Raw genomic sequence first — 27896 nt, 5'->3', positions numbered from 1 at the left:
AGCAAAGCATCTTGAATGATTACACAAAGAGACCTGGTTGATCTCTACAGGTCACAGACTTTATGCACTTTCAAAAATTCATTTAAATGTACTTCAAAATAAATCTGACCCAGTAGCTATGGTTACCCTAATACCACAGGGTTGAACGCAAAGCATGGTTTTGTTCTTCTGCAATCAAATGTATCATTGTACTGACCCAATAATAAAATGTAAAAAAAATATTTTTTTTCCTATTAATCTCATAATCACAAACAATTTTTTTTGTGATTGTAAAGCAAAAACAACAGTTTTGACTCGGCTGTCCCAATACATGTGATGAGGCCCAAGGGTACAAGTAGTAGTAAAACAACCTGGCTGATTTAGTTCATGACACAGGAACCAGAGAACTACATGATCCATTCATACACTAAACTGGCCAACTACAGCTCCACTAGACAAAGCAAATTAAAAGTTGCAATTACTAATAAACTCAAAATCTATTACAATTTATTCACCTATGATTTCCAAAGGAGAAAACATTTCCAATATCATTCGACAGAAATGGAAGACTCACCCCTGTCGAAAGCCACAGGCTGAGCAAATACAATCGGTCGGTTCAGCGTGATCAGCACGGCTTCCTTATCCGAAGAGCCACTGATTTCTTCCTGAAGGGCGTTCCTCAGGCCTATCCGCGTTTTGAAATAGGCAACCTGGTGGAAATCCGATCCCGCCTCTTCATAAACCTTAAAAAAAAACATTTATTGCGTGAGACACTTTACACTGTAGCATTTAATGTTTTTTCACATTAAGACAGCAGGAAGCAAGGCCAGCGGTCAAAGTCTACTATTCAAGCAGGTAAACTAAGCTGAGAGCTATGTTTAGCTAGATATTAATCATTTTATTAAGTTTCGTTGTTGCACTACTGTATATCTTGATTTCCAATTGCTTTTTGAGTTTCATATTTTATTTTTTTAAAATAAGACTGACCTGATGCTTAACAATTTGTCCCAATGCCAGATTCAGGTCCACTTGGCATTTTCCAAACAGTTTGAGGTAGCTGCTGCCGCCAGGCTGGGCTTTGCACTGGATCCTGTTTGAGAGCTCCAGCTCAATTAGTCCAGTCTCAAACCTTACTGCTCTCATGGATGGGGTGGTAGCCGTAACCTGGATACCCTGGATTAAAAATAGATAATTATGCAACTGTACATAGGGATCTATTTTTTTCCCCCAAATAGTCTTGGCTTCACTATAACCAAAATATTAATGGCTTTTCAATGATATCTAAATATATGTGCTTCCACAAAATGTGTTTGCATTGCATCATTTTAGAAAGCAGATGAGTTAGACCTTTTCTTCACATAGAGTGAATGACATTTTTTAAACATATCTGGTACCTTAAACATAAGATTCAGTGAATACAACAGGATCTTGGGCTTATCTCCATCAGTAGAAATGTCATGTTCGTTCCACAGAGGTATAGGCTGTTCTCCTCCTGCAAGAACAGATACTTGTTACAACAGCCAGCAAGATTTTAATTAATGCTTCACTTTCAAGGGCAAGACTGAACAAATGACACTCGGTTTTCTCTACAGAGCATATCAGCCTGTGTACCATGACCCCCTTAGTAGCAAGAGATCAGTAATATGGCACTCATATTATAATAATAATAACATCACTTTATTAGCCCTTTACAATTTCTTGCATTAGGAATTTGTCTTTTCTCATACCCCAGCTTGCTCTCCATGAGACACACAGACAGGGAGAGAAGCTAGGGGTCAGAGTGCAGGGTCTGCCATTGTACAGCGCCCCTGGAGCAGTTGGGGTGAAGGGCCTTGCTCAGGGGCCCAACGGAGTAGGATTCCTCTGCCGGCTGTGGGATTTGAACCGGCAACCTTCCAGCCACAGGCGCAGATCCTTAATCACAGAGCCACCGCTCCGCCCAAATTTTAAATATTATGGATAAATATTTATAAATATTATGGAACTGATGCCAGGACTAAACACATTACGCCAAGTATGCCTAGGTGGCGTGTCCAGAAAACAAAAGGGAACATGGCAAGAAGCTTAAAGATGCCCGATTCTAAAAAGTAACATAGCAGCAGCTCAAAAGAAAAGTCCAACCTGAAACCTTCTGGATCACTTCGTTCACCTCCTTCATGAAGACCTTCTGGAGAAACACTAGGTGGTTCAATAGATCTGTGGTTAAGTTGTGCTCAAATGAGCCAATCTGTGGAGGCAAAAAGAAAAGTGGGTACAAAAATCACAAATATGGCAGGACTGCGGTGAGACATCTCTTCAGTGGAATGCGTTTATCACCTCGGCAACACAGCGCAGGTAGTCGCCCTGGAGGTAGTTTCCTTGTTTGGGTGGGAAATCGTCATGCCCGCCGAGCTGGTCCGAGTGGTTGTCGTGGTCCTCCATGATGTACTCCCCAGACATGGTGACTGGGGGCAGGTTCAGAGTGGCGGAAGGAGGCATCGTGGACACATCAACCGGCGGCACTTTGGACTGAAACCGTAGCTTGTGAGCAGGAAGCTCAAAGGTGAAACTGGTTTGTGCACCTTTTTGGGGAAAAAAAAAGAAAAAATAGTTACCAACGAGGCATCTCACGCACACTACAAAAAAACAAGTAATCTTTTCAAAAATCAAACCTGTAATCTCCATTAAAAACAATTCCCTCATGTGTATAGAGTGGACATGATAAAAGCCACCTTTCTGAAATTTTGCCCTTGCTCTAGAAATCCTTTAAACTTATGTGGGGAGTGTGTTTAATCATTACATAACCTCAGTGGTAATTATCCTTTATTTCATAAAAAGGTTAATTCCTAGATCTTCATAAAGAAGACAGTAATGAAATGCATAGAGCAATTCAACAGCAGTTTCTTTAATTAGAAAAGTCATAGTCTTTGTTAGATCTGACAAACAAAATCTTCTTTTGACAGATGCTGCTTTACCCAGATACAAAAACACCGGGATCACACTACTTCTCCCCTATAACAGCACGGTAACAGAAATGTCTAAGGTGGTACTACAGTGGCTCTGCATTTAATAATGTGCGAAAAACAGAAATATTAGAAAATAAGAAGGAAAACAATTTTACAAATAAGTGAGTTATGAAGAATACAAGTCTTTGAGCATAAAATATCGATTTTAGATGGTGACAGAAGGATAAGAGGTACCTGTGCAGGTACCAGTGAAGGGTACCGTGCTCCCAGTTACCTGTCATCCCATGACTCTTCATGCGGCCCATTTTGTACTCTGCTTTCAGAGACGGCAGCAGCGCGGCTCCGATGGTGATTCCGTCCAGCATGGCACTGAACTTGAGCACAATCGGCTTCTTCTCCAGCCCCTCTGGCAGCTGAGGAAACACATTGGCTTCGACGGGAGTCTGATTGACGCTTGAGACCGTTTTCTCTGAAGGCTGGGGAGTTGGCACCTCCTCCCTGCTCGGCTGAGGCCTTAAAGACAGGCATTGATCCACGACACGTCACAGAAGCGATCTGCAACTTCTTTTATTACACTTAGCATTTTGAAATTACTTTCCAGTCATTCTTTTGAAATAAAATTCTGACAAAAATCAGGAAATCAAGCATGTTTACAATGTTTAGAATAGTCTAGGTCGACAGCTTCGTTATCCATTTGTAATTTTTTTATTTGCTTGTTCTATGTACTGCTATGGATTCAAAATGTTATTTTAAACAAAGGAAACAACAAAAAAATTAGATCTGATGCAGAGTCAAGCTGTGGCTTTTACTACGCATTACCCTGCTGAGGATCCATACTTTGTTCGTTTGCAAGCCAACAACAAATCTGCAAGTTCATTTGTACTGTATAATAATAACATCACTTTATTAACCCTTTACAATTTCTTGCATTAGGAATTATCTTTTCGCATACCCCAGCTTGCTCTCCATGAGACACACAGACACACAGATAGGGAGAGAGCCTGGGGTCAGAGCGCAGGGTCTGCCATTGTACGGCGCCTCTGGAGCAGTTGGGGTTAAGGGCCTTGCTCAGGAGCCCAAAGGAGTAGGATTCCTCTGCTGGCTGCGGGATTTGAACCGGAAACCTTCCAGCCACAGGCACAGATCCTTAGCCACAGAGCCACCGCTCCGCCCCAAAACCACACTGGCTCCAAACCCCATTTTAAAATTAGCCACTGTTGCTTACGCAGTAGATGGCTGGCGAATGAGGTCCGAGATCTGCTTGGACAGCTGGTGAGAGCTGCGGACCATCATGCTGTGCAGCGTGGCTGGGTGCTGGGGGATGTTGATAAAGATGGCGCCAACTCTGAAGACGGCAGCGTTGTTTGTTTTGAGTCCTCTCTGAGCGCTGTAGAGCGCCTGGGATTTGGCAATGTTGCATTTTACCACAGTTCTGAAATGAACAACAAAAACTTAAAATAATGCTCACAGTTCTAAGTCCGCAGTGTTTAAAAAGAAGCAAGCGACTGACATTGCCCACAATATAACTAATATTAGCAGAGCACCATTAGAAACTGGATGCAAGCATCAATACGTCATCAAGCAAATGCTTCAGACAGTGTTGGGGAGAAAACAGTCACAAGTAAAAAATAAAAATAAAAATGCAAGTAAAAGAAACTACACATCTAAGTTTCCCCAAAACAAGTACTTACTTAATGGATGCATTCACACAGCATGAATCCTCTCACATAAATCACACAATCATTTCAAGTAATGCACCATGGATTCAATTCCATTGGACACCATTTAGAAATAGTGATATATTCCGATTTAAAATGTGTATGCTAGAAGGTGTTTTCTTTTTGTCAATTATTCACTAAAATGACATCTGACCCGGGCTGTGTAACTGTATTTATATATGCAAATATCTGAGCTACTCATTGTGGCCCTTTGTACGATATAGTATAGAAAACCACTTCTTGATTTAAAAGCCAACATTGGGATTAAGCAATACTTTTGTATGGAGCAAAATAAGCTACATCATTTGTATCTTTATTTAAACTTTCTTCATGCAGGTTCGCATCATATTGTAATGGTGTAACTGCATGCCAGACTTCTCGGTAACCTTATTTCACTAGGTTCAATTAATAAAAATTAGGATTAAAACTCAGAATAATTAAAACTCAGAAATAATTAGAACTCAAACTCGGCCTGTTACGGTTATGACACAGTCTACTGAAACAATTATTTAAGAAGGCAGCAGTACTTGTAGCAGTTACAGAAACAGTAGTAATTAGCATTTCTGTGTCATTCCAATCGATTGTCCAAACAGGAAGGAGTATTTAGTATTTTTCAGCATTTTGAATAAAATGACAGCCACACAATCACATTTCCATTTAAAGAAACCTGTCAATGCGTTTCTAATGGTAATATTCAAAATGGTTAATTTTCTTTAAACTAAAGTTCAGAATACTTGGGTTGCATAAGGTGCCAAATTTAAAGGAGCATCTAATTCCTTGCTCTTAACTCGTAAATTACACATCAAAATATTCACACTGTGTGCCTTGTGTTTGCACTGCATGTACAGTATATTTATCACTGTTTTTTTCCTGTTAACACGGTCTTAACATTCTGTTAACATGCTATTTTTTTAGAATATTTGTGAACCAATTTCACTGCCCAGCCCAATATTAATTTATTTTTAAAGCACAAATATATGCTCATCAATTATGCTCATATACAATTATGTTCCATCATTGTTCTAGTGAAGTGTGGTTTCAAAGTTTAAAAATGCCCCTCTTGGTCTTTCAGAATAAATTTCAAGGGAAATAATCTATGATGCAGTGCTTTACTAATTTATTTTGAAGACATTCAGAATTCCTTTTGTTTGTGTCAATGTTTAGTAAGGCACCATCTGTTGAAGCTGTATAATAATCTTTTAAAAGACTACTGGGAGCAAAACCATTTTGCTAATTATAATGCTGTGCTCTAATGCCCATCAAATAAATCATATTTAGTCAGAAATGGAATACTGTCTTAAACACCAGACCTTCTGAAAACATAATTAGAAACAAGCAAACAAAAACAGAAACGAGAGTGGGGAAACAGTCTAATCTGCAGATGGTAGAAGCAATACAACAAATCTCTTAGGCTAAATTTCAAGACTGAACTTCGTGGGAGAATAAAGGATGGCAGAAACTAGGAATTTTGAACTCCACTGTGAAGAACACACAGTTCTTAGAGCCTTGTGCTTTAATCAACAGGAAAAAAAAGTTGATTTCATTATATCCTCCTTGTGATTTTGACTCAAGTATCAGGGATGTGCCGAGAAATTTTATATACAGTATGAGTATCTTAAATTCAAGTCAGCAGATTTCAATTTACAGACTAATATAATTCAGTTTCTCCCAGAAAGCTCAATCCACTTAATCAGTTATTCAGCTTGCATTGCACTAATCATTAGCATTATTAACCAGCGACTGCTTTAGTGAAGCACACTAATTCAGACATTGACAGTCATATACTATACACTACCATAGATCTACAGGGTTTCATATACTATTAAGACAAACATACACCAACAAACACAGTGGCACTGAACTTTGTACGAAATGCAAACTACACATCCAAGCTATTGTAGCATCACCATGATGTGAACTGCAAGCCCTGAATAATGCAAACATACAGAAACTCTTGTTTGGCAGTGCTTGTAGGAGATGTGGGGAAATCCTCCAGTCTATGCAAGAAGATTGAAGAGAGAGCCATAAAATAAAGAGAGAGCAAATAATGAATGAATAGTCATGCACATATTTAATACCAGAGCCCATAATATGCAGCTGCTTTCTCCTGCTTCTTTACTATGAAACCCTTCTGGACCAATTTAATATATGTTATCAGCATCATCATTACGATGCAGAGAGCTACATATGTGAACGGTAAAAATCATTCATTCAAGAATAACAGGTAGGCATCTGAAGCCCCGTGTAAACAGCACACACTAAAACTTCAGTATAAGGTAAGTGTTTTTTTTATTATTACTAATTACTGTAAACCCTCACATTAAGTGCTCTAGTGGCTGTCCAATCCTGGTCCTGGAGGGCTGGCATGCCTACAGACTCTCTCAATCTCTCCAAAGTAGCGACACTTGAGGAGCAAGAACTGCTTAATAACAAGATTGGTCTTACTGAGAACAAAAGACGGAAAACCTGTACCAGAGGACAAGGATTGAATAGTCTTGGTTCAGTGTAATTTCTCTACTTTTAGAATACCTGTGCACTTGCAATAATAATACGTGATAATAAGCAATAATAATGCTTATTATTAGGGTTCTGTTGAGACTGATGTGCCTCAAAACGTAAACATGGCATCCAAATCTTTATAAGATAGTTGTTTTAAGAAAGGATAAGGATAGTCCATCTTCTTTTAATTTTCAGTAGCTTCTATTTCAGGGACAAAGGAGAACAGTATGAAAGAGCCACAAGCAATATCATCAATATCCAAATAAAACCAACTTTTTCGGAGATGTGAGCTTCTGTGTTCTAGATTACTTGGAAGAGTTCTTACTGTAAGTTGTCACATGGCACACATATCAGGGGGTTAGACAACTGCAGGCCTTTGCCCATCCTTAGCACTGCAATTTACTTAAGGTAAAGAAAATAACGCCTCAGTTACTGTTAATATAGTAAGTTTAACACCCTCTAGGACGTGTCCATCTTGTCAAATAAATCCTCATGAGATCACTTTAGAGAAGGCTTCACTGGATCTTTACGTTCTTACCACAAACCCCAGTGTATCATTTTGAACATAAATATATGCTTCTGGACATTAAGGGATATACTGCACTAAACGGATTGTAAATGTGTGCACATGAAAAATTCATTTTTTTATTTTATTTCACCGTTTCAGGTTACAAACCCTTAAAAGCATAAATTAAACTAATAATGCAATTAGATTAAAAGCAAAAAACAAAACTACTAATTATAAACCAAAGTTGGTAAAGCAATGTTCTTTGGAAAGAAATGTTGTAGACAAAATGCTGAGATAATTAAAAGGTTTTGCAAATTGGAGGCTCATTATTTTTCAAAACACGCTTTTTAAAAACCAAAGATATGGAAGCAAAAAAACAATGCAGCAAACTTAAGTTTTAATTTTGCTATAAACCCAATCTATATCAACAGTGTATGGAAATATTTCACTATATAAAATGAGCAGGAGAAATAAACTCACTGAATATTGGGTGTAATTCCCTCCAACAAAACTATATTGACTCCTCCAATGTGAGCAGAGGCACAGGTCTCTGTCATCTTCTGGTGCAAAATATCTGCATTAGAAAACACAGGGAAAAAATGCATTTCGATAAACCAAAGACAGGCTCAATCTGAGAACTAGTATTATTATTCTGAGATGAGGAAACACTTCCACTATAAAACTTTCTTGCAAAGATGACCTTTGGTTGCCCTGTTTCAGAAGCCATCGCCTTCAAGCATTATTAAGGTTCACAAGCAAAACAAACAACCGTTCAAACAATGTATCATCCTTTGAAATGTAATAAAATTTTGACATTTTGATGATTGGAATCTTAATATTGATACCAACTGGCTGAAACCGTTACAAGCACCTTCAAAATGCTCCAGTCTTGGAAAATTACTGACACTTTCAGTATTGTGCATGGAATAATAACGAGGAGACATAATCCACTTGCTCCAAAGGGGTATTACCACCACCTGCTTTGGTTTTTCAGATCAAGAAAACAAACGAGTAACTGGAGAATTTAATTAAAAAGCTCTGTATTTCTTTTTTGCTTACTTTGTTGTTACTTTGTTTTATTGTTTACTAGGTTGTTCGCGTTATACATCTTTGTTGTTGTGTAAGTTGGTGTTTATTTGTGTCTTTGTATTAGAGCATACTGTACATGCAAATTATCATTTAATTGCATGTGTCAAATTGAACTCCAACCTCCAAACTCTGAACTCACCTTTCATTTTCTCCTTTAGCGTAAAGCTACCATGGATCTTCTTGAGCTCAGCCTCCATAGTCAGGCCCCCGATGTCGGCTTCGAGGTGTGTGCGGTTCACCATGCCAATCCCGAACACGATGAGCGTGACGTGCTGAGGCTCAGAGCTCACCAGGCTCCTCTTCCTCTGCAGCTTGTTCGGACTGGAGGAGTCCTGCTCGTTCTCGAATACCACTCTGCAGCTCGGATCGGAGGGGCTCCTGCCCCCTTCTGCCAAAGGAGACGCCAAAGATTAGACAGACAGGAGATGTCAGAGGTTCTTTCAGCTAAGCAAGAGGACTACTTCTTTGAACCTTGAGAAAGCCAAGGAAGGAGAAGTCAAAGGTGAAGAAAACGAAGATGTACATTCTGAATCTTGCCAACAAACCTCTATTATAAAGTTGTGTGTCAGGGTAAACGAGTGTTTGGGTTTCCTAGCAAAATTGCTCAATCCTTTAATTTTAGGACAGGCATTCTCTGAATATCTAAATTTTGGAACAGCTGGCTTTTATCTGTCCATGGTCAGACATGCATAATAATTATTAACTAATTTCACAGAGAGGAACAGTAGAGCAGAGAAGTATTCAGCCCATGAAACAGAAACAGAAACCTCGTTCAGTCGATTCAGAGACCACAAGTCTATGCAGGTAATCTTTCTACCCAAGGCCATAAGTACAGGGACTTTATGGAAATACTAACATCTTGTTTGTGGAATCCACAAACATGTGGAACATCTCCCTATGTTTTGTGATGTACTGTTTGTAATACAGAAATAGGACCCCAATCATTCAGCATCCATTGTCAAAAGTTTAGTCCTGGACAAGATCCTTGTTTGATAGGATACAGGGTTCCATCTTTGCCCTTTGAATGCGTTTTGCATCTCCATCTCAGAGAGAATCCCATGTTTTTCAACTATGTTAAAGGCAGCAATTCATAGCACACAGTACTTTAAATATCTGTAAATAATAGCAGTAAAATGTTCCGTGCTTATCCTGCTGTAAAATGAACATCTGTCTTTCTTAGCCTGACATCTGGTTACTCCATTACCAAGCTGTGTTACTCTCACTATTCCCTGGCTATAAGGGGCATACTGTAAATATTGTTCATTTTAATAATTTTTGTACGTTTAACAATATCTACATCTGATTATGAAAAATTACCTCAATTTCACTGGACACAAAAAATGCTGAAAAAAAGAGATGACCAATACATGAATGCCCTTTCCATTTAAGTTACCACTTAATGTAACCAAATACATCAACTAGAGGTAGAAATGCCTTCTTTAGTGTAAATTATAAAGGATGCCTATAGCTTCCCTGGCTATAAATTCAAGTTTGGCTATATTCTGCACTCTACCTGTTGGCCCTGCAGCCTCTGGGGAAGTCTTCTCCAAGATGCCAGTCGGATCTGAGATGAGGGAGTAAAAGTTGAGCAACTTGTACATGTTCTGCCAGCACTCTGCAGAAGGCTCGCTCTGCTCCGAGACTGTGATGGAGTCCGAGTCGTCCATCTGGATGGTCATGTGATCTGCCACGTCCCGGGAGCCCTTCCGGGAAACCTTGGAGGTCCGTCTTTCGGACCGCCCGATCGAGTTCTTGTTGCGGGGCTCCTTCTTGTTGTTCTCCCCCGCGGGCCCTCTCTTGTTCTTCTGGTTGTTGACCCGGCTGGCCCCGTTCAGGCTGCCCCGCGAGCTGCGGCTGAAGTCGGACGAGCGGAAGTCCCTGTGCTTGCGGGTTTTGAAGGTGGGCGTGGGCGAGGCCGATCCCGCCGTGTAGCGGCTCAGCTTGATGTCCGTCTGAGTGGCCTTGATGTCGTCGATCATGGTGCTGAACTGGTGGATCAGGCGAACGAGAGCCATGTCGACATGCTGGCTGATGGACTGGCAGGATATAGTGAAGTTGCAGTGGAAGGTGTTGTAGTGGCGCCGATTCAGGTCGTGGAAGGACAGGGCGCTGGTGGAGTTCTGGGGAGTGCTCATGGACTTCTCCATTGCCACTGCATTTATGCTGAAGGTTTCGAACATCAGAGCAGGCTTGAATTCCAAAGGAGGAAGGTTAACAGTTCCTTGCCTGTAAAACATTTATAAGACAGTGACTGAACAAAAGCAAATCATGGCTGATTTCAAGGACAGTCACAACAACATATGCCCAAGGCTTCACGCAAGACTTCACTAAACAATTCTTCCGTATTCAAATGTTGATCAAAATATCGGTCAACGATGTTACACAATTAAAAACATCTAGCTGCCATTTTAAATGGAAATTAATAAGGATTTAAAGTACAATCTTAGAATTGTATAGAGCACTGAAGCAATTTTTTCCTCTTACCATGAAAACTGAAATTAATTTAAAGGATAGCTGGTTTGGATGTAGACTTCTTCATAAGGTAAGCAATTAACACTTGTCTACATGATACAATGATAAAACACCTGGACTTGATAAACAAGATTTCTCAAATGTTGTTATTCAGTTGTATGGTTAAATCGTTCCTGACACTTCTGCTTGTTAACACTGTCACAACCAAATATCGTTTATCGCCTGCTGTTTCTTTCTCGGTTTGTCTTCTGTGTAAGGTTGATTTAAGCCTCTTGGCCAGGCAGTCCTTATATAATAAAATAAAAACTCATTTAAGATTAATAGTATAAGAGTAAGAATGTAGCAATAAAAAAAATTACATAAAAAAAATCTGCCTTCTAATGTTAGCTTGCAATATATAACTCAATTTCGCCCAGTGTTCATTTTATGCTGTTTAAAGGAAATTATGGAATAATTATACATGACCATTAGAGTACCACTTCAGTTTTGTAACCAATTATCTTGTGGCGTTGTAAGTAATGGAAGTTTCAGGATGACAATATCCTAAACCTAACAGATGCATACATCCAAGTTAGTACTGTGAAGCAAAAAGAAAATGTGTACCTTCTTGATCTTTTGTTCTTCCTTTCTTTGGAGGTATCTGAATCCACAATATCTGCACGTAGGCATTCCAGAGTTCCTGAAAAGGAAAGATGCTCCCCAAAATACATCCTGTAACTCAGAGGTGCTGCATCTTGAGACTGGATGCCAGTGTAACTCAGCAGGGGTTTGAACACAACCTGAGTACAAGAGGGAACAAGAGGGAATCTATTTAAAGCACTACATACTGGAGTCACGTAAATATTCACCTGTAAACTATGGTCAAATCAAACTACTCCTATGGAAAGCAGTTTTAGACCTCTGAATACAAAGGGGATATTACCAAATAAATCATTGCCACTGCAGTACAGATCAAAGGGCTCCAACCCTTGTTGTTACAGCAAAATAATATCATTAACCCAAAACTACAAAAGGAAAAACATGATTAAAGGAATAATATGAGATGTTTACACAAGTGGCCATAATTTCATCATAATTTTAGTACTGCCTTATTTTGCTACAGCTTTGTGCATTCCATCACAAACCTTATTTGGTCTAGCAAAAGGTGTTCCGGAAACTGAATGTACGATACCGCTCAAAAGGTTATAAATATCCTATAATATGTAAATAACATGCACAATGTATCAACTACATTAAGTTTGAGTAGGTACAGATGCAGCCATTCAAAATGCGTGAGGTATTTCGCGGCATACCCCGGTGGGCGTGTCACAGTATCACGCGGTATGACGCAGTTAACGTGGTGTCACGTGGTTAACTATCCGGCGTCGCCTTGTAAAACCGCCAGGGGGAGCTTAACCTCTCATGTACAGCATTTGAGCCTTTAATTTTGAACTGTGTATTACAGCATGTTAATCATCAGTCATTAAAATGTTGGTATATTTTATGAAAGCAAGATTGCTCAGTTGGACAAAAGTACACAACCTACCTTTATCAGAAATATTTATGCATCAAAGCCTTTACTGAAGATATTACTAATAGTATTAATAATGGATGACTTTAGACAAGCTGTATACTCAAAGTATAATTTCTTTAGCACATTTGTACAAGCACTTGGAATCTGTCCAAGCCATACTTTGTCAGGCATTTTGTTTTACTTCAACGGGCATAAAAACTTCCTTGCTTTTAACAGGGCGTTTCATAATTTCTAACTACGAAAATGATTTAAAATGCGACACCTATCATTCAACTAGAGCTTAAAATATCACAAGGAAAAATACACACCGGTATTCCATTTCTCCCTAACGATTTTAAGCATCGAAGTATTTAACTAGCATGTGAAATAGCGTGTGAAAAAGTGGTATTTTAAGCTTTTCTGCTAATATAATATGGAATCGATATTGAAATAAATCGTGTTCTGATTTAAATCGCAAACGCGTGTTTAATTATATGTGTTTTTTAATCATAATCAGGCTAATGCAACATAAATTGATACAGTATCTTTGTCTTCTAAGCATCTTAATAAACTTTCAGTATAGCTTTCTACCCGTCAAGATTTATATTTCTTGGGATTTTGGGATCAAACGTGGAAGGATTAGATTATAATCGTTTTTATTTGTCAAATACGTGATTGTATTTCTGAATGTTATGTGACACCTACAGTAGTTCACTGCTTTAAATACATCGAATTAAGAAAGTTATGTGTAGCACTTTAGATCTTTTTTCTGAACCAGGGAAAATCTGATCATGTTTCTCTATAACAATAATAAAAAAAACCTTTATTTTACATATCGCCTTTAAAAGTGGCATCTCAAAGCAATACAGTAGATCGAAAAACAGTTAAAAGGGACCAAATTAAATACCAGACAATCGCAAACGCATTTTCAATAAAATTATTTTATTCATTCAGCAGTTTGTGAGAGGAACATCCAGCAGGGAGAGACACACACACCGGTTTTCATTGACAAAATTGTTTTTTTTCAATTCCTTTTGTCTAACAGGAATGTTTTGTTTGTGGACAGACTGTTAGACAAGAGGAAAAGACCGCCTCCTCCTACGAAGCATTAATCGCGTATCTAAGGAAAATTGCAGTATACCTTTGTTCATGCACATCATTATACAGTACAGTATCTCAATTTGTATTTCGATAAAAAAAATCGTTTGCCCAGCCACTACTGTTGTTATTGTTTTTATCCTGTAAAGCGTTTTCTTTTTCTGCGTTTTCCATTTCCTTTTTCTGATCACTCGCTTTCTGGATACACATCTCACCTGTCCTGTTCTTTGTTTTCCTGGTTTGCTGATTATGCCTGCTGCGGTCCACTCCTACCCTCACACCTAAAGAATACTATTTTAAATTTCTTGGCGCAGTTCATTAACCCTTGTATGTGCTGTCCGCGCCCAAAATGCAATTAAAAAAAAGTAAAAAACCGCGCTCAAAATGCAATTTAGAGCTTAATAAGATACACTCCACAGGCAAAATTAAAGACAAAATTAAAGACAAAATTAAAGACAAAATTAAAGACGATTAAAATCTGTAATCTTTCCACTTGTACTGTGAGTCATCGGACAGTTTCTGCTTTGTGTAAGGATGGTGAGAAAGCTGTGTTCAATGTATTTAAGGGACTCAAAAGTAAAAGAAGATGCTTCATATTACTTGACTAATTTTAAAAACCAAGTTATAAATGCAGACGCTCCCTCGGTGCCGCGCCGGGTGTAAATATCAAAGTATACATTCCCAACAAGAATTGTACCCATCTGTCATGCAAATAAAACACCTTGAATTGAATTGAGGGAGAGATGGGGGTAGTGGGACAGAGATACTGTAGACAGACTCAAGGCAAATAAGATACTTATGGGTACGCAGGCATTCACGACAGCAACATACGAAACGTTTGCACGTACTGTATAGTTAAGTTATTACTTGGTTTTCAAAGTGCAACGAAATACAATATTGTTGTTGCTGCTGTTCTGGTTGTTTTTATCCCGTAAAGCGTTTTGAGAAGCCACCTTTAAAGGCGATATATACTGTAAAACCACTGATTCTTATGGAATGTGTTCCGCAGGAGATTCAAATTTTTATTTATTTATTTTTTAATCGCGTATCTTAGGAAATCTCAGTATAACTTTGTTCATGAACAGTGGCATATTACATTATCATTCGTTTTTTTAACAAGGCTCGCCAGCTAATGTGAATCGAAACCTGTCTTGCTAGCTTTTAAAGTCGTGCATGTGTAAACTGTACTAGAGGGCATGCAAGTTACTCTGCCCCTTTCAGTTGCAGGGAGTCCCTCTGCTGCAACACACAGCAGACAGAACGGGAGACTATTGCCTTTCATATCTGACACCAGTGAAGTAAAAGGGGTGTCTAAAGGGGTGACTTCAGACCACATTTTAGTTACTTTATTTTGTTTACTTTTAACATTTCTGTAATTTACAGTAGATGTCACAATAGAAGCCCGAAGCCTATTATACTCAGTCTAGCCTTGGATCCTCTGAGTCCCTTGACTCAGTTATTGCATATTAATTTCTTGAGATACGCGATTCCATATTATATTCCCTTTTAATCAAATTCTAAAAGTATGCTTGTTGACTCCGGTATCGCGTTAGTTAAAGACTTCGATGCTTAAAATGTTTAGGGAGAAATGGAATACTGGTGTGTATGTTTTCTTTAAAGTACCGAGACCAGCCATATGCTGAATGTTTAAGTTCCAAAATTAATATCGTTTATGGACTTCACACGCGTTGCAGTATGCTCCTATTCTTTTTATGCTCAGGCACTAAAATCTCCCTTCTGCTTTGTGTAAGGATGGTATCAAGAGCAATCTTAAGTGGTGAGAAAGCTGTGTTCAATGTATTTAAGGGACTCAAAAGTAAAAGAAGATGCTTCATATTGCTTGACTAATTTTAAAAACCAAGTTATAAATGCAGACGCTCCCTCGGTGCGCTGCTCTGGTGCGCCGGCTGTTACACAGTGCCTGTCTGCCGTAAGCGTTACAATATACATACCCAACACTGCTTGTACCCATCTGTCATGCAAATAAAACACCTTGAATTGAATTGAGGGGAGAGGGGGGGAATACTAAAGCCAATACTGGCTCAATACCCTCAATGGGCTTTGACGTGCTAATGCGTTGGTTTAACAGTCCGGGTGTGGCAGGCTTCCAATGTCAACTCGACTCGATTGGAAGACAATGAACGTATTTTAGCCCTAAATGAATTAATAGCAAACATGGTTTACATAAAATACATTTTTCCAAGAAAGTTTATAATAATACGATCTATAGTTGAAATCTGAGCCTACTTTAAAAATAAAGGAAAAGCATTTTCAGAGAGTAATCATGCTGTGTTTATGTAGAAAAAGCGATTAGGTTTACGAGCAATCTAATTACCTATTCGCTTAAAACGCTATTAAAAATTTACTCTGTTGCACACACACACACAATAGAAGCAGGCACCGCTGTCAGAAGGGAAGATATGTTCAAAATATCGCAAATATCGATCATGTTGCGATATTTTGAAATATAAAAGTCAATTGATTGTCCATAATATCGCTATTCTATTTTTTCGAAGAAATGTTTGTTAAAAGAAAAGTCCAGCACCAGCTGGATTCGAAAACACAACCTGTCAGCTGGTAGTCACGTCTACAAGACAGCTCACATGAACAGGCAGGCGAAACAGCCCTACACAGCCCTGTCGCAGCACACGAATACCGTTATTAAATTCTTTAGATACGCGATTCCATATTATATTCCCTTTTAATCAAATTCTAAAAGTATGCTTGTTGACTCCGGTATCGCGTTAGTTAAAGACTTCGAAGTTTAAAATGTTTAGGGAGAAATGGAATACTGGTGTGTATTTTTTTCTTTAAAGTACCAAGACCAGCTATACACTGTATGTTTATGTTCCAAAATTAATATCGTTTATGGCCTTCACACGCGTTACAGTATGCTCCTATTCTTTTTATGCTCAGCTACTAAGATTTCCCTTCAGTGGTAAAATTCAATACCTACAACGGGCACAGCAAAGACGTTTACTGTCTTTCTACGACAGACCAACGGACCACGAGTGCCCCTGTTGGTCAACCAATCACTTACTGCGGTGCCACGCGTCATCTTGCGTCATACTGAGCGACGTCACCTGCGGTACGTGTCTGTAACGCGCACTTTGAATGGCTGCATCTGTAGCTATGTCAGAAAGCGTAGGCTGCAAAGGAATTCTATGCTGAAATTAAAAGAGAAGAAACACAAAGTTTTGCCTGTGGAGTCTTCTTCAGGTGCAAGGAAGAGAGGCAAAATAGGAGATAAATAAGGACTCTCTCCCTCCTTCTCTCTTTCTCCTCATTTTGGAGATAAATAAGGTTTTATTTATCTACTATTTTACCCTCTCTCCTCAAACCTGAAGATGGATCCACAGCAGAAAGGTTGTGTTCATTCTGTTAGTACCTGTTAGTCTGCATTGCATTTGCTTACCTGAGCATCAGCTAGCTGGACAGCAGGTGGACCCTGGTTGCCCTCCTCTATATCTGCAATTTCATCTTGACTGGTGCTGCGCTGTGAATGTGTACCATCCAGGGTGTTCTGGTCACTGGACAACACAGTGTTGAAGTCAGAAGCAGACGGAATTGTAGGGAGATTGTATGTAACTCCTAAAGACAGAAGAGAATATGGTTCACTTTAATCCAGATGTCTGGTAACAGTCTAATTTGTATCCCCTTCAGGAGAACACTTATTCCAACTCATTTTCTATAAATATTATTAAATAGGTTGCACAAAGCCACACATCCATTACCACTAACCAGAAGACAACTTAAACAAAAATACACAGCAATACCAATACGTAATGCATAAAAATAAAACCCAGGGCAATTGGGCAACTTTGCTAGTTTCTTTGACAGTGACAGTAGTTCACTGATCCAAAAAAAGACATCGTCTCCAACAGCATATCGATGCAGTTTTGTTCCAAAAACCCAGAAGAAGCTTAAATGCTACTTTTTCCTGATTTTGTGCTGTCTATCTGGTTTCTTGTAGCATTATTTGACTCTGAAGTCATCCAGTGAGTTGTCGTATCCAATGTTACATTTACCCCAGATTTCCTTTTGAGCGAGAGAGAATGAAAGATGGCAACTAGCTCAGAGCCCAGCACTCTTGCATTTTAAATGAAGGGCCTACCTGTCTGGAGACTGTTGTGGCCTGATCTTGTCACAGGGGACTCCTGCACAACACTCCCTCTGTTCCCAACAGCATTTGACATCCAGTTGTAAAAGCTGACAGAGGAGGGCTCTGATAGCAAGGGGTGTTCCGTCAGCATGTCCGAGCCGACATTGTTACCTGGATGAAATTGCAAAAGAGGCATCAGGACAGGATCATTTTAGAAGGCAATATTACATATCCTCAGCTGATGCCCTTACCTACCTTGTAATACACATTTTCCCATATGTTACAATAATGTACATAAAAGACATTTCTAACGATACGATGACAATAGTTTTTGCTGCTTATATACAAAGCTTTATTCTCTAAGAGATGGTCCTAGTAAGTGTACATTTTACATTCCTGATACTACTTAGATGCAAATGAATATGTACTATATGTATGAGGTTTCCTAAGAGGGTTTAGAGTTAATCACAAAGAAAAATGTATTATGCTGTATTTGTTTACATTTTCGTAATGTTAATAAAAATGTTAAAACAGCGGTGTCGGGAACACAGCCTGCAGTCACCAGAAGATCATGGTGTAATGCTGGTTATTTTTCACACATCATCTGGAGTCTGAGAGATATTATAAGCTTAAAAAATAGTTACAGGCTTCAATTGTAAAAGAAATAATAATTTCACGTTTGTAACAATTAGCTATTTTATTTTTCATCATCTAACATTAAAAATTCCAATCGCTCTTTGAACATTTCAGTTTTAAGACATCAATACCGATCATCTTGCTTTGTTTCTTTGAGCCTCTGACATACTTTACAACACCAGGCCCACGTTCGTCACTCAGTATGCATGAGTAAATAAAAGCGCCCTGGACTTGTTTTCATGGTAATCGCTCAAATGGAAAGCTCTGGTGCTTGCAGCCCACACCCCCAGATCAAGAGAACGGGAGAACACAAATTTAATCTAAATGGGAGTTGATGTGATATTTCCTGGTTGCACTAAAACGCAATGATGAACCCTCCATGTCTCCATGTTGCATTTTATGGCTTTATGGCAAATAGCCATACAATGTATTTTCTTAAAGTCGTGACGGTACCAGTTGAGATTCTACTCGGTCTTTGAGTTTTGGTCACAGTACTGTTTATTGATGCCAATGCCTGGACTGTTTCTCTTTTTTTTTTTTTCAAGGCTGCAGAATGATGTCCTAGCCCAAACTAGGACATGAAAGTGTTGATTCACTTGCAAGATCAGTCTTTAACCTTACAAGTTACAATGTATACAAGTTATACATTTCTGTTGAAGATATTGCATCAATTAATGTATTCAAAACAGAAAACGGTTTTGCTTAAAATAAAATATTAACTGCAACTTCATATGGGACGGTTTTTAAATTTAATCATCTACTAATGAAGTCTTTAATGAAGGTTGTTTTGCTAACTGTTCCTAAAAATCTATACAAACCTTAACTCTGCACAAGCAAGTTGTGCCACAAAGGTCAGGACAGAAATCACTGAACATAGATGGTTATATGAACCTATCAATATTTAATTTATTTCTCAGGATCCCCAAATTATTGTAGCCGACAGCTTTTAAGAACAGAAAATGTGTTGCATGTTTATAAATCATTTAAAACTTCTTTATAGAATGCACTTTTTTGGTAAATGACTGAACTCAATTGAGTAAATTGGGGATCCTGATACATAACAGAATTTAATTGTATTCTCAGATTCATAGCAACTCTAAGTTAAATCAAAAAGTCAGAACAAGTGGTTATAATTATTCTGTCAAAAGCAGTTCCTGTTGTAAGAACTGCTTACAGGAAAATGTTATTTGTTTTTTTTCCCCACACCTTTGGGTGTCTGTATCTTGTAACAGTTATGTATATCACCAAATGCAAATGTGATGTATTAAAAAAAACCTGTTCTTTAATAATTAAAAATCTGTAAGCTGTACTGAAGACATCCAGGCAAGCCCCTATCCCCTTACTTTAACAGTGCAAATGAACTGCAAGAAAATACAGGTGAAACTAAAATGATACCTCCCGAGATTGAGTTTATAGGCCAAACTGTTTTTATTTTCTAAAGCACTGAAATTAGCAGTATGTGGTGTTTTGCCAATCAGCTAGTAAACAGTTCTGGGCTTAAAAAGTGTTATTGCAACAAGTGTGGTGCAAGCCTGAAACATGACGTCAATTTTGATTACATGTTTAAAGGCTTATCTGACCCAGGATACCTGCGGTGAAGCTGCTGGGTTTCCCGGTCTTCCAAAATGAGCAATTTCAACAGTGGTACTCACAGAGAGTAAGTGAAGTCAAAATGATCCATGGGCTTCACAACAGGAAAATGATGCTTATGGTCTACAGATAATGACTAAGCACAGAACAGGGACCTTAGACCAATTTGTTGCCATATTAGGCAGAGGTGTTAAGCTCAAATCTGATTAAAAGTAAAGCCCTGAACAAAACTCAGCCACCCACTGAAATCTGAGTGGCGAATCTGTTATGAGCTCAAGACTTAGACTTCCACCTCCAATGTATTCTAGTGTTAGGAGACTGCGCGAGGGTGCAGTGTGTATCTCAACAGGCCTCAGTACCTGCCCTGGTGAGAGAGCTGCTCTTGGCCGCAGTGGCGCTGCGCTGGGGGGTTCCCTCCAGCAGGTTGTGCAGACTGGGGAAGCTGCCCGTGAGGTAGCTGAGCAGGCTCTCTTTCCTGGGGCTGTCCTTCGCAGGTAGGCCAGTCCTGCTCACATGGGCTGGGGAGTCTGCAGCTGTATCCCCACTGGTGTAGCTCAGAGACTGGTACGGATGGACACCCTGCAAGGGCGAGATATGAATTTGTATGGCATGACGACAGTCTGGAAAGTTCTGAACTCTAGAGATAAAAACGCCTACATCTCCGGTATAAAAAACATGACAAGCAATAACTTGAATTTGACATGACATAAAACTACCAGAATTCCTGTAAAATTTAACTTGATAACCATCTTCTTGTTTCTTCCATGTTTTCAAAACATTTACAGTAGCTGATAAGTTGATATTTGGCCAACAGACCCAGCATCCCAGGAAACTACCACTCTGACCACAGAAAATAAGTAACTTTTTACTTCCGTAGCAGGAAATCTATTCGTAGATAAAGAGGCATCTGCATTTCAAATAATAATAAGGTAGAAAGACACTTAAGTAAACTCTGTACTTCCAAGCCAGGTTTACATAAAGACTGGATAAACAGCTGTACACAGTACTCTCCCATCCATTTTAAGTGAACGGACCCATTTCCCTCAGTTACTTAGAGAAGTTAAAAAACCAAAAGGATGGCCTAGTTTCACGTTATAAGAAACAGGATGGGTTTTCCCATTATTAATCTTGAACAGAAGTCAGTCAAGATCGCAGGAAAGAGGCAGCAGACCTTTATTTTGAGAGCAGATTCGCTGTGGGTGTGAGACTTGGAGAGTTTCCTCATGATCTCTGAGCCGCTCACAGGTCCCGACGTAACAGCAGTGGGTGGAGGACGAGTACTTGTCCCTTCTAACAGCATCGTATGTTCACTTACTGTTGCTAAGACAAGAGAGTATGTGTTACACCAAATACCATTGCTCCTGTGGAAACAAAACTCTTGAACCTTTTCATGCAACTAGAAAATGTTGGCATGAATCCATTTTTAATAGAAATCTGAAATATTCTGTCACCTTGAAATCTGTACTTTTAAGTAAATAAATAAAACAATCAAACCATTAAGGCAGCCATTTGTAGTCCGAAAAGGTTAAGAAACACTGAAGCATAAGCACCGCAAACTATCTGTAGACTGAATAGACAAATTTGTTTTACCTGCATCAAACTCAAACTCTGCCCCATCAGCGCTGGTGTCGCTCTGTAAGCCTCCCCCATTGTCCAGTCCCTGGCCTGGCTCGTAAGAAACTTGGTTCTGCTCCTTGGGTTTGGGCAACTGTGTGGGTCGCATCAGTCCTATGGCTTTAAAGCCCTGAGTGACCACAATGAACTTCATCCACTGCCTGGCTAAAGCCACCAGTCCCTTCTTTAAAGTCACTAGTGCTGGGAGGCCATCATTCTAAAACAATAAGCATAAGAGTAGAATAATTAAAGGAGATGGCTACAGGAGAATAGTTAAAGGGTATGTCAGATGCAATCAAGGTGAAAAAGTACAGATGGTATCGCTATTTTCACAAGTCTTCAGTTTTTTTAAAGAGTTAGGTTCAAGTGGAATTTTTTCACTGTTTTTTGTTTTTTGAATACAAAAATAGCACAGAGCACTAAAAAAACCATGCGCAACAAACAAAAGTTGTAAGTGAGAAAGGGCTGTCCAGCCCATTTAGCGTGTTCGGTCGAGGGTAAGCGATCTATTGAAAGAAGCAGAGGTAATAGCTTTGATACTGAGTGGTCTACTGAGCAGTGAAAGAAGTCATATGAGTCACCCTGTTCTCAACAAGCGGATGTGTACATGTTTAGCACAGGCCAAAAGAAGCTTATAGGCTTGAGTGCTCCTTTTCTCACTGTGAAGGGCTCTGGCGGCTCTATCAGTGTGGAAAGCATTTTTCTGGCATGGTTTTAACTCCATCAACCCCTTAGAGGGCAAGATAAATGCCGATAAATACGAAGCCATTCTGAGTGATCATGTTCATCCTATGGTGAAGCTTCTATCCTAATGGGAGTGAAATCTTCCAGGATGACAATCCCCCATCCACAGGGCACGAGTGAAAGGCTGAAAAGCTTGATGAGCATGAAAATGATGTGAACCACAAGCTATGGAGATTCTAGAGTGGTGCCCAAGACAGCGATTTCTACCACTTTAATATTCACACAAGAACTGGTCAGCAATGAATGAATAACGCCCATCCTCCAATTACAAAGTACAATAATTGCAATATACTAACTATTAAGTAAACTCTATATGGTCAAATAATACACGTGTAATCTTAAAAAGTAAAGACTGAACCGCAACTACACAAAGAAACATTGCACATAATCATCACCACACATCTTATTTACTGTATAGTGCTTATTACAATTTCTGACACTTTGCTTAATGTTGTTCCTGTTGAACAGAAGGTGTGAGGCCTAGACAGTCATTAAGTCCATCCTCAGAATAGAGCACACACACAATGCGATAGTCTTGAGAACTTACCATGGTGGCCTCCTCAATAATAGAGTAGTCTGCTTGCTGTAAATAGCGATGGAGTATGTTGCATAGTAAACAGGAAGGGTTCTCATGCAGAAAGCGAGCCCTTTTAGTCACTCTGTTATACTTGCTTCTGAAAGGAAAGTGAATGCTCTTTTTCTACAAAAAAAACAGCAAAACACAGGCTACTTAAATATTGCATTTTGATAAAAAAAAAGATGCTTATTTCCAGTATTCCAAAAAGTATTACGACCAAGAAATGCCAACAAAAGTAAGAAAATATGAATTCCAAAACCTTTTCCTTATGGGTTAGCTCAACTGACAGCTCTCAGTGCTGATGAAATATATACATTTGTAACCTAAGAAACACTAAATATTAACTGCAATTTAGTACTTTTACATTTGACATCTACAAGATACTTGCTTAATTTGTATACAATTAATATGGATTAATATGAAGACCTGGAAAATGATCAACTTCATGACAATCTAAAATAAGAAAATGTCCAAAGCAATTCAGTGGTTTTAAATGGCAATAAAATCATTTTATACTTTCAATGTTTTTTAACGCTGTATAACTTTTGAGCACTGCCATTAAGACTCTTCATTTCTCCAATGTAGGCCATATCAGTGCATAAGGTCTTGTCAGAGATGAGGAGTGGGGAAATTATGCTTGAAAGGGGTTACAGTACATAAAACAACAACAATGGCTGTGTCTGCCAACACTCTTCTCAGTTCTTTAGCCCTGTTAACAATTTGCAATTTGTTCTCTACTTGGTGGAAGCTAACGGAGAGGTTGTGGCATACTGGGCCGTATGCAAATTAAATCAACTTTGAAATCAAATGTTAGATTTCAGAATTACTTTACACAAATGTAACATAGCACCACTCAATTTCAGTAAAGTGATGCAAATATGCAATAGTTTTAGAATTGAAAGCATTTAATAAGTAGCTAATTCATTGAAAGTGATCACATTGAACAGTTAAGGTTCCAAACTGAGAAAGAATAAAGAAGCAATTGTCAAATGTCAGCACTGGATTAAACAAAACCACTGATTCAACAAAACAAAACAAATTAACAAGGACTGAGACGGTATATAAAGAATAGAGTTTTAAGACTGATAAAAGTTGCTTAAAAGTTTAAAATGATTTGATTACAGCAACACGGTCAAGAGACAAGATTCATACTTATTTTCTTTTACTTGTGTACATGTTCTTTGCACAAGAAATGAGGCCCAGGCAATTGTTCTACAGTGTGAAAAATTAAGTTGATCAGTTCTGGAAGGGACTTGGTCTGAAATGGCACGTCCAACCACAACATGGGCATTGTCCAGTTCTCTTCAAGAAGAGTTCCTTACCTAATAGGCTACATTAGTTCATCATGCCTAAGTTAGCATGCAAATGATAACCTGTTAGTTAAAATTAAATAGCCTATCCAAGGACAAAGAATAATAAACTGGAAACCTCATGATCAACAAAGTCTTATTAATGAAAATCAGTACTAAACTAATATTCTTCACTTCCTTACTGTACACACACCTACAATGATATGGGCTTTTCAAAATACAAATTTCATTAAATTTTACAACATAAATGATTGATATACAGTACATTTGTCTCTTTTTGGACACATAAATAAGACCTATTATCTAATATCTAACTTTACCCACAAGCATTATAGCTGTGGACTTCTTATTTTCACTGCACAGAGAAAATGTGCAGGGCTTTGGACTGACAAGACTTTTGTTGTTATCTCCCTTACCATGCCTTGACATCTCAAACAGTGAAATCTTTAAATGGTGCATTTTGAGTTGATAGTTTTGACTAATCCAGCGCTGACTGCTTCTTTATTCTGCCTCTAGGGTTGGCACCTTACCCATTTAACGTGATCACTTTCAAATAATTAGCTACCGAGATTTTCAAAGTTTACAAGATAGACCTTCCAGCCATAAGAAGTAATGTACTAAATTCTAACAATCCAGATAAAGTGTGGAAGAAATTTCCTGTAAATACTTACCTCTAACGCCTCGGTCATGACACAGCCCATCACAGCACACACTCGGAGGGTTCCCTCAGTTTCCAGTTTGTTCAGAGAAGATTTCAGTTGGTCGATAGGAACAAGCCATGCCCCAATGGCAGGTGTTGCTGTGCTTAGAAGATTCAGTTGCCTGTTCATAACAGAAGAATGTGGTCTCTATTTAAAACTGCTGTTCTAGTCAAAGTCATGCTTTTCATCCATCCATCTTCTAACCGGTTAATTCAATTCAGGGTTGCAGGGGAGATGGAGTCTATCCCAGCAAGGAATGGGTGCAAGGCAGGATACACCCTGGACAGGACGATGGCAGTACATTGCAGGGCACACAAAGACACAAACATGCACACACTCACACCAGGGCCAGTTTTTCCAGAAGCCAATTACCAGGGTGTCTTTGGACTGCAGGAAGAAACCAGAGCACCCGGCGTAGACCCAAAGGAACATAGGAAGAACATACAAACTCCACACAGACAGCATCCCAGATCTGGAACTGAACCCAAGACCCCAGCTCTGGACGGCAGCAATGTTAATCAATGCTTCCATCATGTTTTTCAATTTTTAAAAACTACCATCTTTCAGACTTTCATCATTCATTCCAATAATGGGATGTTAAAACAGTCATTTTTAGCTGTGAAATCCTCCATTGTACGTTATTTAGAAGGCTTTTACAAATCCCTTGTGTTCATGTCAACCACAATCGATCAAATAATGGAACTTGGTGCATTGAACATCTTATGATGATCAAATATCTCAATGCAACATCTGAAATAAATCTGAACCATACAAAACCCATTTGTTGGGTTAATTAATAGAAACCGAATTGCTTTGATTCAGATTTTATTTCATAATATGAAGCCACATCCCTCTGGGTAGGAATACAAAATAAAACAGCCTCACAACGCACTCTTCGCCTGGGACCACTGTACTCTAGCGTGTCCTCTGGGAGTACCTGGAGAAGGTCTGGGCAGGGGAGCGCACGTTGGTAGGAGCCGCGAAGCTGAACCAGATCTCTCGGATGGTGAGCTTCATGCTGCTGGAGTCCGGAGGAGGAGGCATGAGTGGCAGGTCTTTCTTGAGGTCATCAGACTCCACCCCTTCATCCTACACACACACACACAAACACACCACAGAGGAACTGATCACCACTGTTCCTCTGTCTGGTCTGCCCACATACGTCCAGCTAGGCGCACCAGAATATCACTTTTACAGATTTTATAGAGCACATCATCAGACCCTTATATTAATTATAAGCAATAAAAAAAGAAACTGTCATAAAACAAAAAACAAAATCATGCTGATATTCTTGTAAGATGACCTCAATACAGGAAAATTGAACCCTTTTCCTCATTTGATAACTCTTCACAGGCAATTAATAACAGCACTGTCTATGCCTTTTATATCTGTACAATTTCTATCACATTTATCCATTGAATGTTGAGAGTAAAGAAGTACATTAAAAAAATATGCATTATTACACCTCTGCATCTTGACACCAGAACTATGGGTCATTTGTACAGTACCGAGACGTGTCTAAAAAGATCACACAGTGCCTAGACTTAGGCATTTCTACTAAATTGTAAAGTTTTGCCTTGGTCAAACAGTTGATCTACAACCTGTATGGCCACAGATAGGTCTATTGCAATAAAGAATAAAAGCCTAAATTTCATTATCTTCTCATCAAATTGCTTTCCTGAACATGACTGCTTCCGCTTTGGGTTATAGAAAGGACACTCGCAAGCTTCCCAATAAGCTTTCAAAACTATTTGGGAATAACGCACCAAAAATACTGGTATTTAGTCTTTATTATGACCTACAAAGAATCAGTTTCAAGTCTGACAAAGCCCTGACAAAAGCACAATGTATCACCTCTCCATTGTATTACTGTTTGCTTTAATCAGACCACCTGTTGAGATTCAATACAAGTTTAAAAGCTTATCAATGAAAGGCATACATATCTGGACAAAAAAAAATAATTACAAGCTATGAGATGGGTCTAGCCAACCTCTTGATTTTTAATAGAGCATTTGTCTTTTAAGGTCACTATAGCAATTCTTTCTGTTGTCAAACAATGAAATGCCACTTTTTAACAAGACTTTGTCAAGCATCAAAGTAAGTACGAGAAATGTAATTTAATATTGAATATGCAGAGGTGGCAAAGTTAAATTAGGCTTGTCGTTGGTTAATGACCAGCCATGCAACCACACATTGTAAGACAGTGATGGGTGGTAGACCATCTAGAAATAAAAAAATATTTGTTATTTGTACTGAACATCCCAAAAGTTGTGGGAATCCAAGAAGTGTATGACAATATGGTAACAAATCTAATTAACTCTGATATGGCGCTGTAATACAAGAGCTAGTTACCTATTAGACTATTTGTCATATCAGATTCTTTAACAGATGTCACGTGTGCATTTTAGAAAGCAAAGCGGCACTGTGCTGGTCGCCCCGAAGAGCTGTAATCACCTGCTCGTCAGAGTCCGAATTGCCGTTCGCATCAGATGAGGGGCTGGCTGCATCGTGTGGAAGGTTGTCATCTGACACGTCTGTGCTGTATCCGCTGCCGGTCTGAGAGCCCGAAGACCCGTTGGATTTCAAAAGCCCATTTCTTTCTGGGCCGTCTGCTTTACCCATGACGCCAAAGGCGCTGTACAGAACCGCTCCGGACTGTCTTCCTCCTAAATGCAATTGATAATGCAAAGTCAATGGCCACAGATGTGTTTTCTGCTGTAACCTCTAATTAGATCTAATTGGGTCATTCAATGAAATAAAGATCACATACTGCAGGACTGGACAGGGTGAAGTGAGGAGGGAAAGAGACTGTGACAGGTACT

The 27896-nt window shown here is 39.0% G+C and overlaps 1 protein-coding gene across 12 annotated transcripts in view; it reads right to left on the bottom strand.

Annotated features, from left to right (window-relative positions):
• The window catches only part of bltp1 (bridge-like lipid transfer protein family member 1), a 121433-nt gene that overhangs the window by 34115 nt on the left and 59422 nt on the right, over nt 1-27896 (bottom strand). For 8 of the 12 annotated variants that reach the window (XM_088917992.1, XM_088917993.1, XM_088917996.1 and 5 more), the window contains exons 36-56: nt 27529-27740; nt 26012-26163; nt 25045-25195; nt 23034-23186; nt 21719-21959; nt 21300-21448; nt 20488-20707; nt 17915-18073; nt 17216-17391; nt 11814-11989; nt 10252-10964; nt 8878-9126; nt 8130-8223; nt 6589-6639; nt 4150-4356; nt 3199-3437; nt 2296-2540; nt 2101-2206; nt 1374-1471; nt 967-1152; nt 554-722 (exon numbers count right to left, since the gene is read on the bottom strand). In XM_088917992.1, coding sequence (XP_088774118.1) covers nt 554-722; nt 967-1152; nt 1374-1471; nt 2101-2206; nt 2296-2540; nt 3199-3437; nt 4150-4356; nt 6589-6639; nt 8130-8223; nt 8878-9126; nt 10252-10964; nt 11814-11989; nt 17216-17391; nt 17915-18073; nt 20488-20707; nt 21300-21448; nt 21719-21959; nt 23034-23186; nt 25045-25195; nt 26012-26163; nt 27529-27740 — 4146 coding nt within the window. The remainder of the gene's footprint in view (nt 1-553; nt 723-966; nt 1153-1373; nt 1472-2100; nt 2207-2295; nt 2541-3198; nt 3438-4149; nt 4357-6588; nt 6640-8129; nt 8224-8877; nt 9127-10251; nt 10965-11813; nt 11990-17215; nt 17392-17914; nt 18074-20487; nt 20708-21299; nt 21449-21718; nt 21960-23033; nt 23187-25044; nt 25196-26011; nt 26164-27528; nt 27741-27896) is intronic. The other 4 variants (XM_088917994.1, XM_088918001.1, XM_088918002.1 and 1 more) reach the window with 1 other exon arrangement.

The sequence above is a fragment of the Atractosteus spatula genome, chromosome 1 (genome assembly GCF_055471065.1).
Source record: "Atractosteus spatula isolate fAtrSpa1 chromosome 1, fAtrSpa1.hap1, whole genome shotgun sequence".
NCBI lineage: Eukaryota > Metazoa > Chordata > Actinopteri > Semionotiformes > Lepisosteidae > Atractosteus > Atractosteus spatula.
This window is presented reverse-complemented; position numbering and strand designations above follow the sequence as displayed.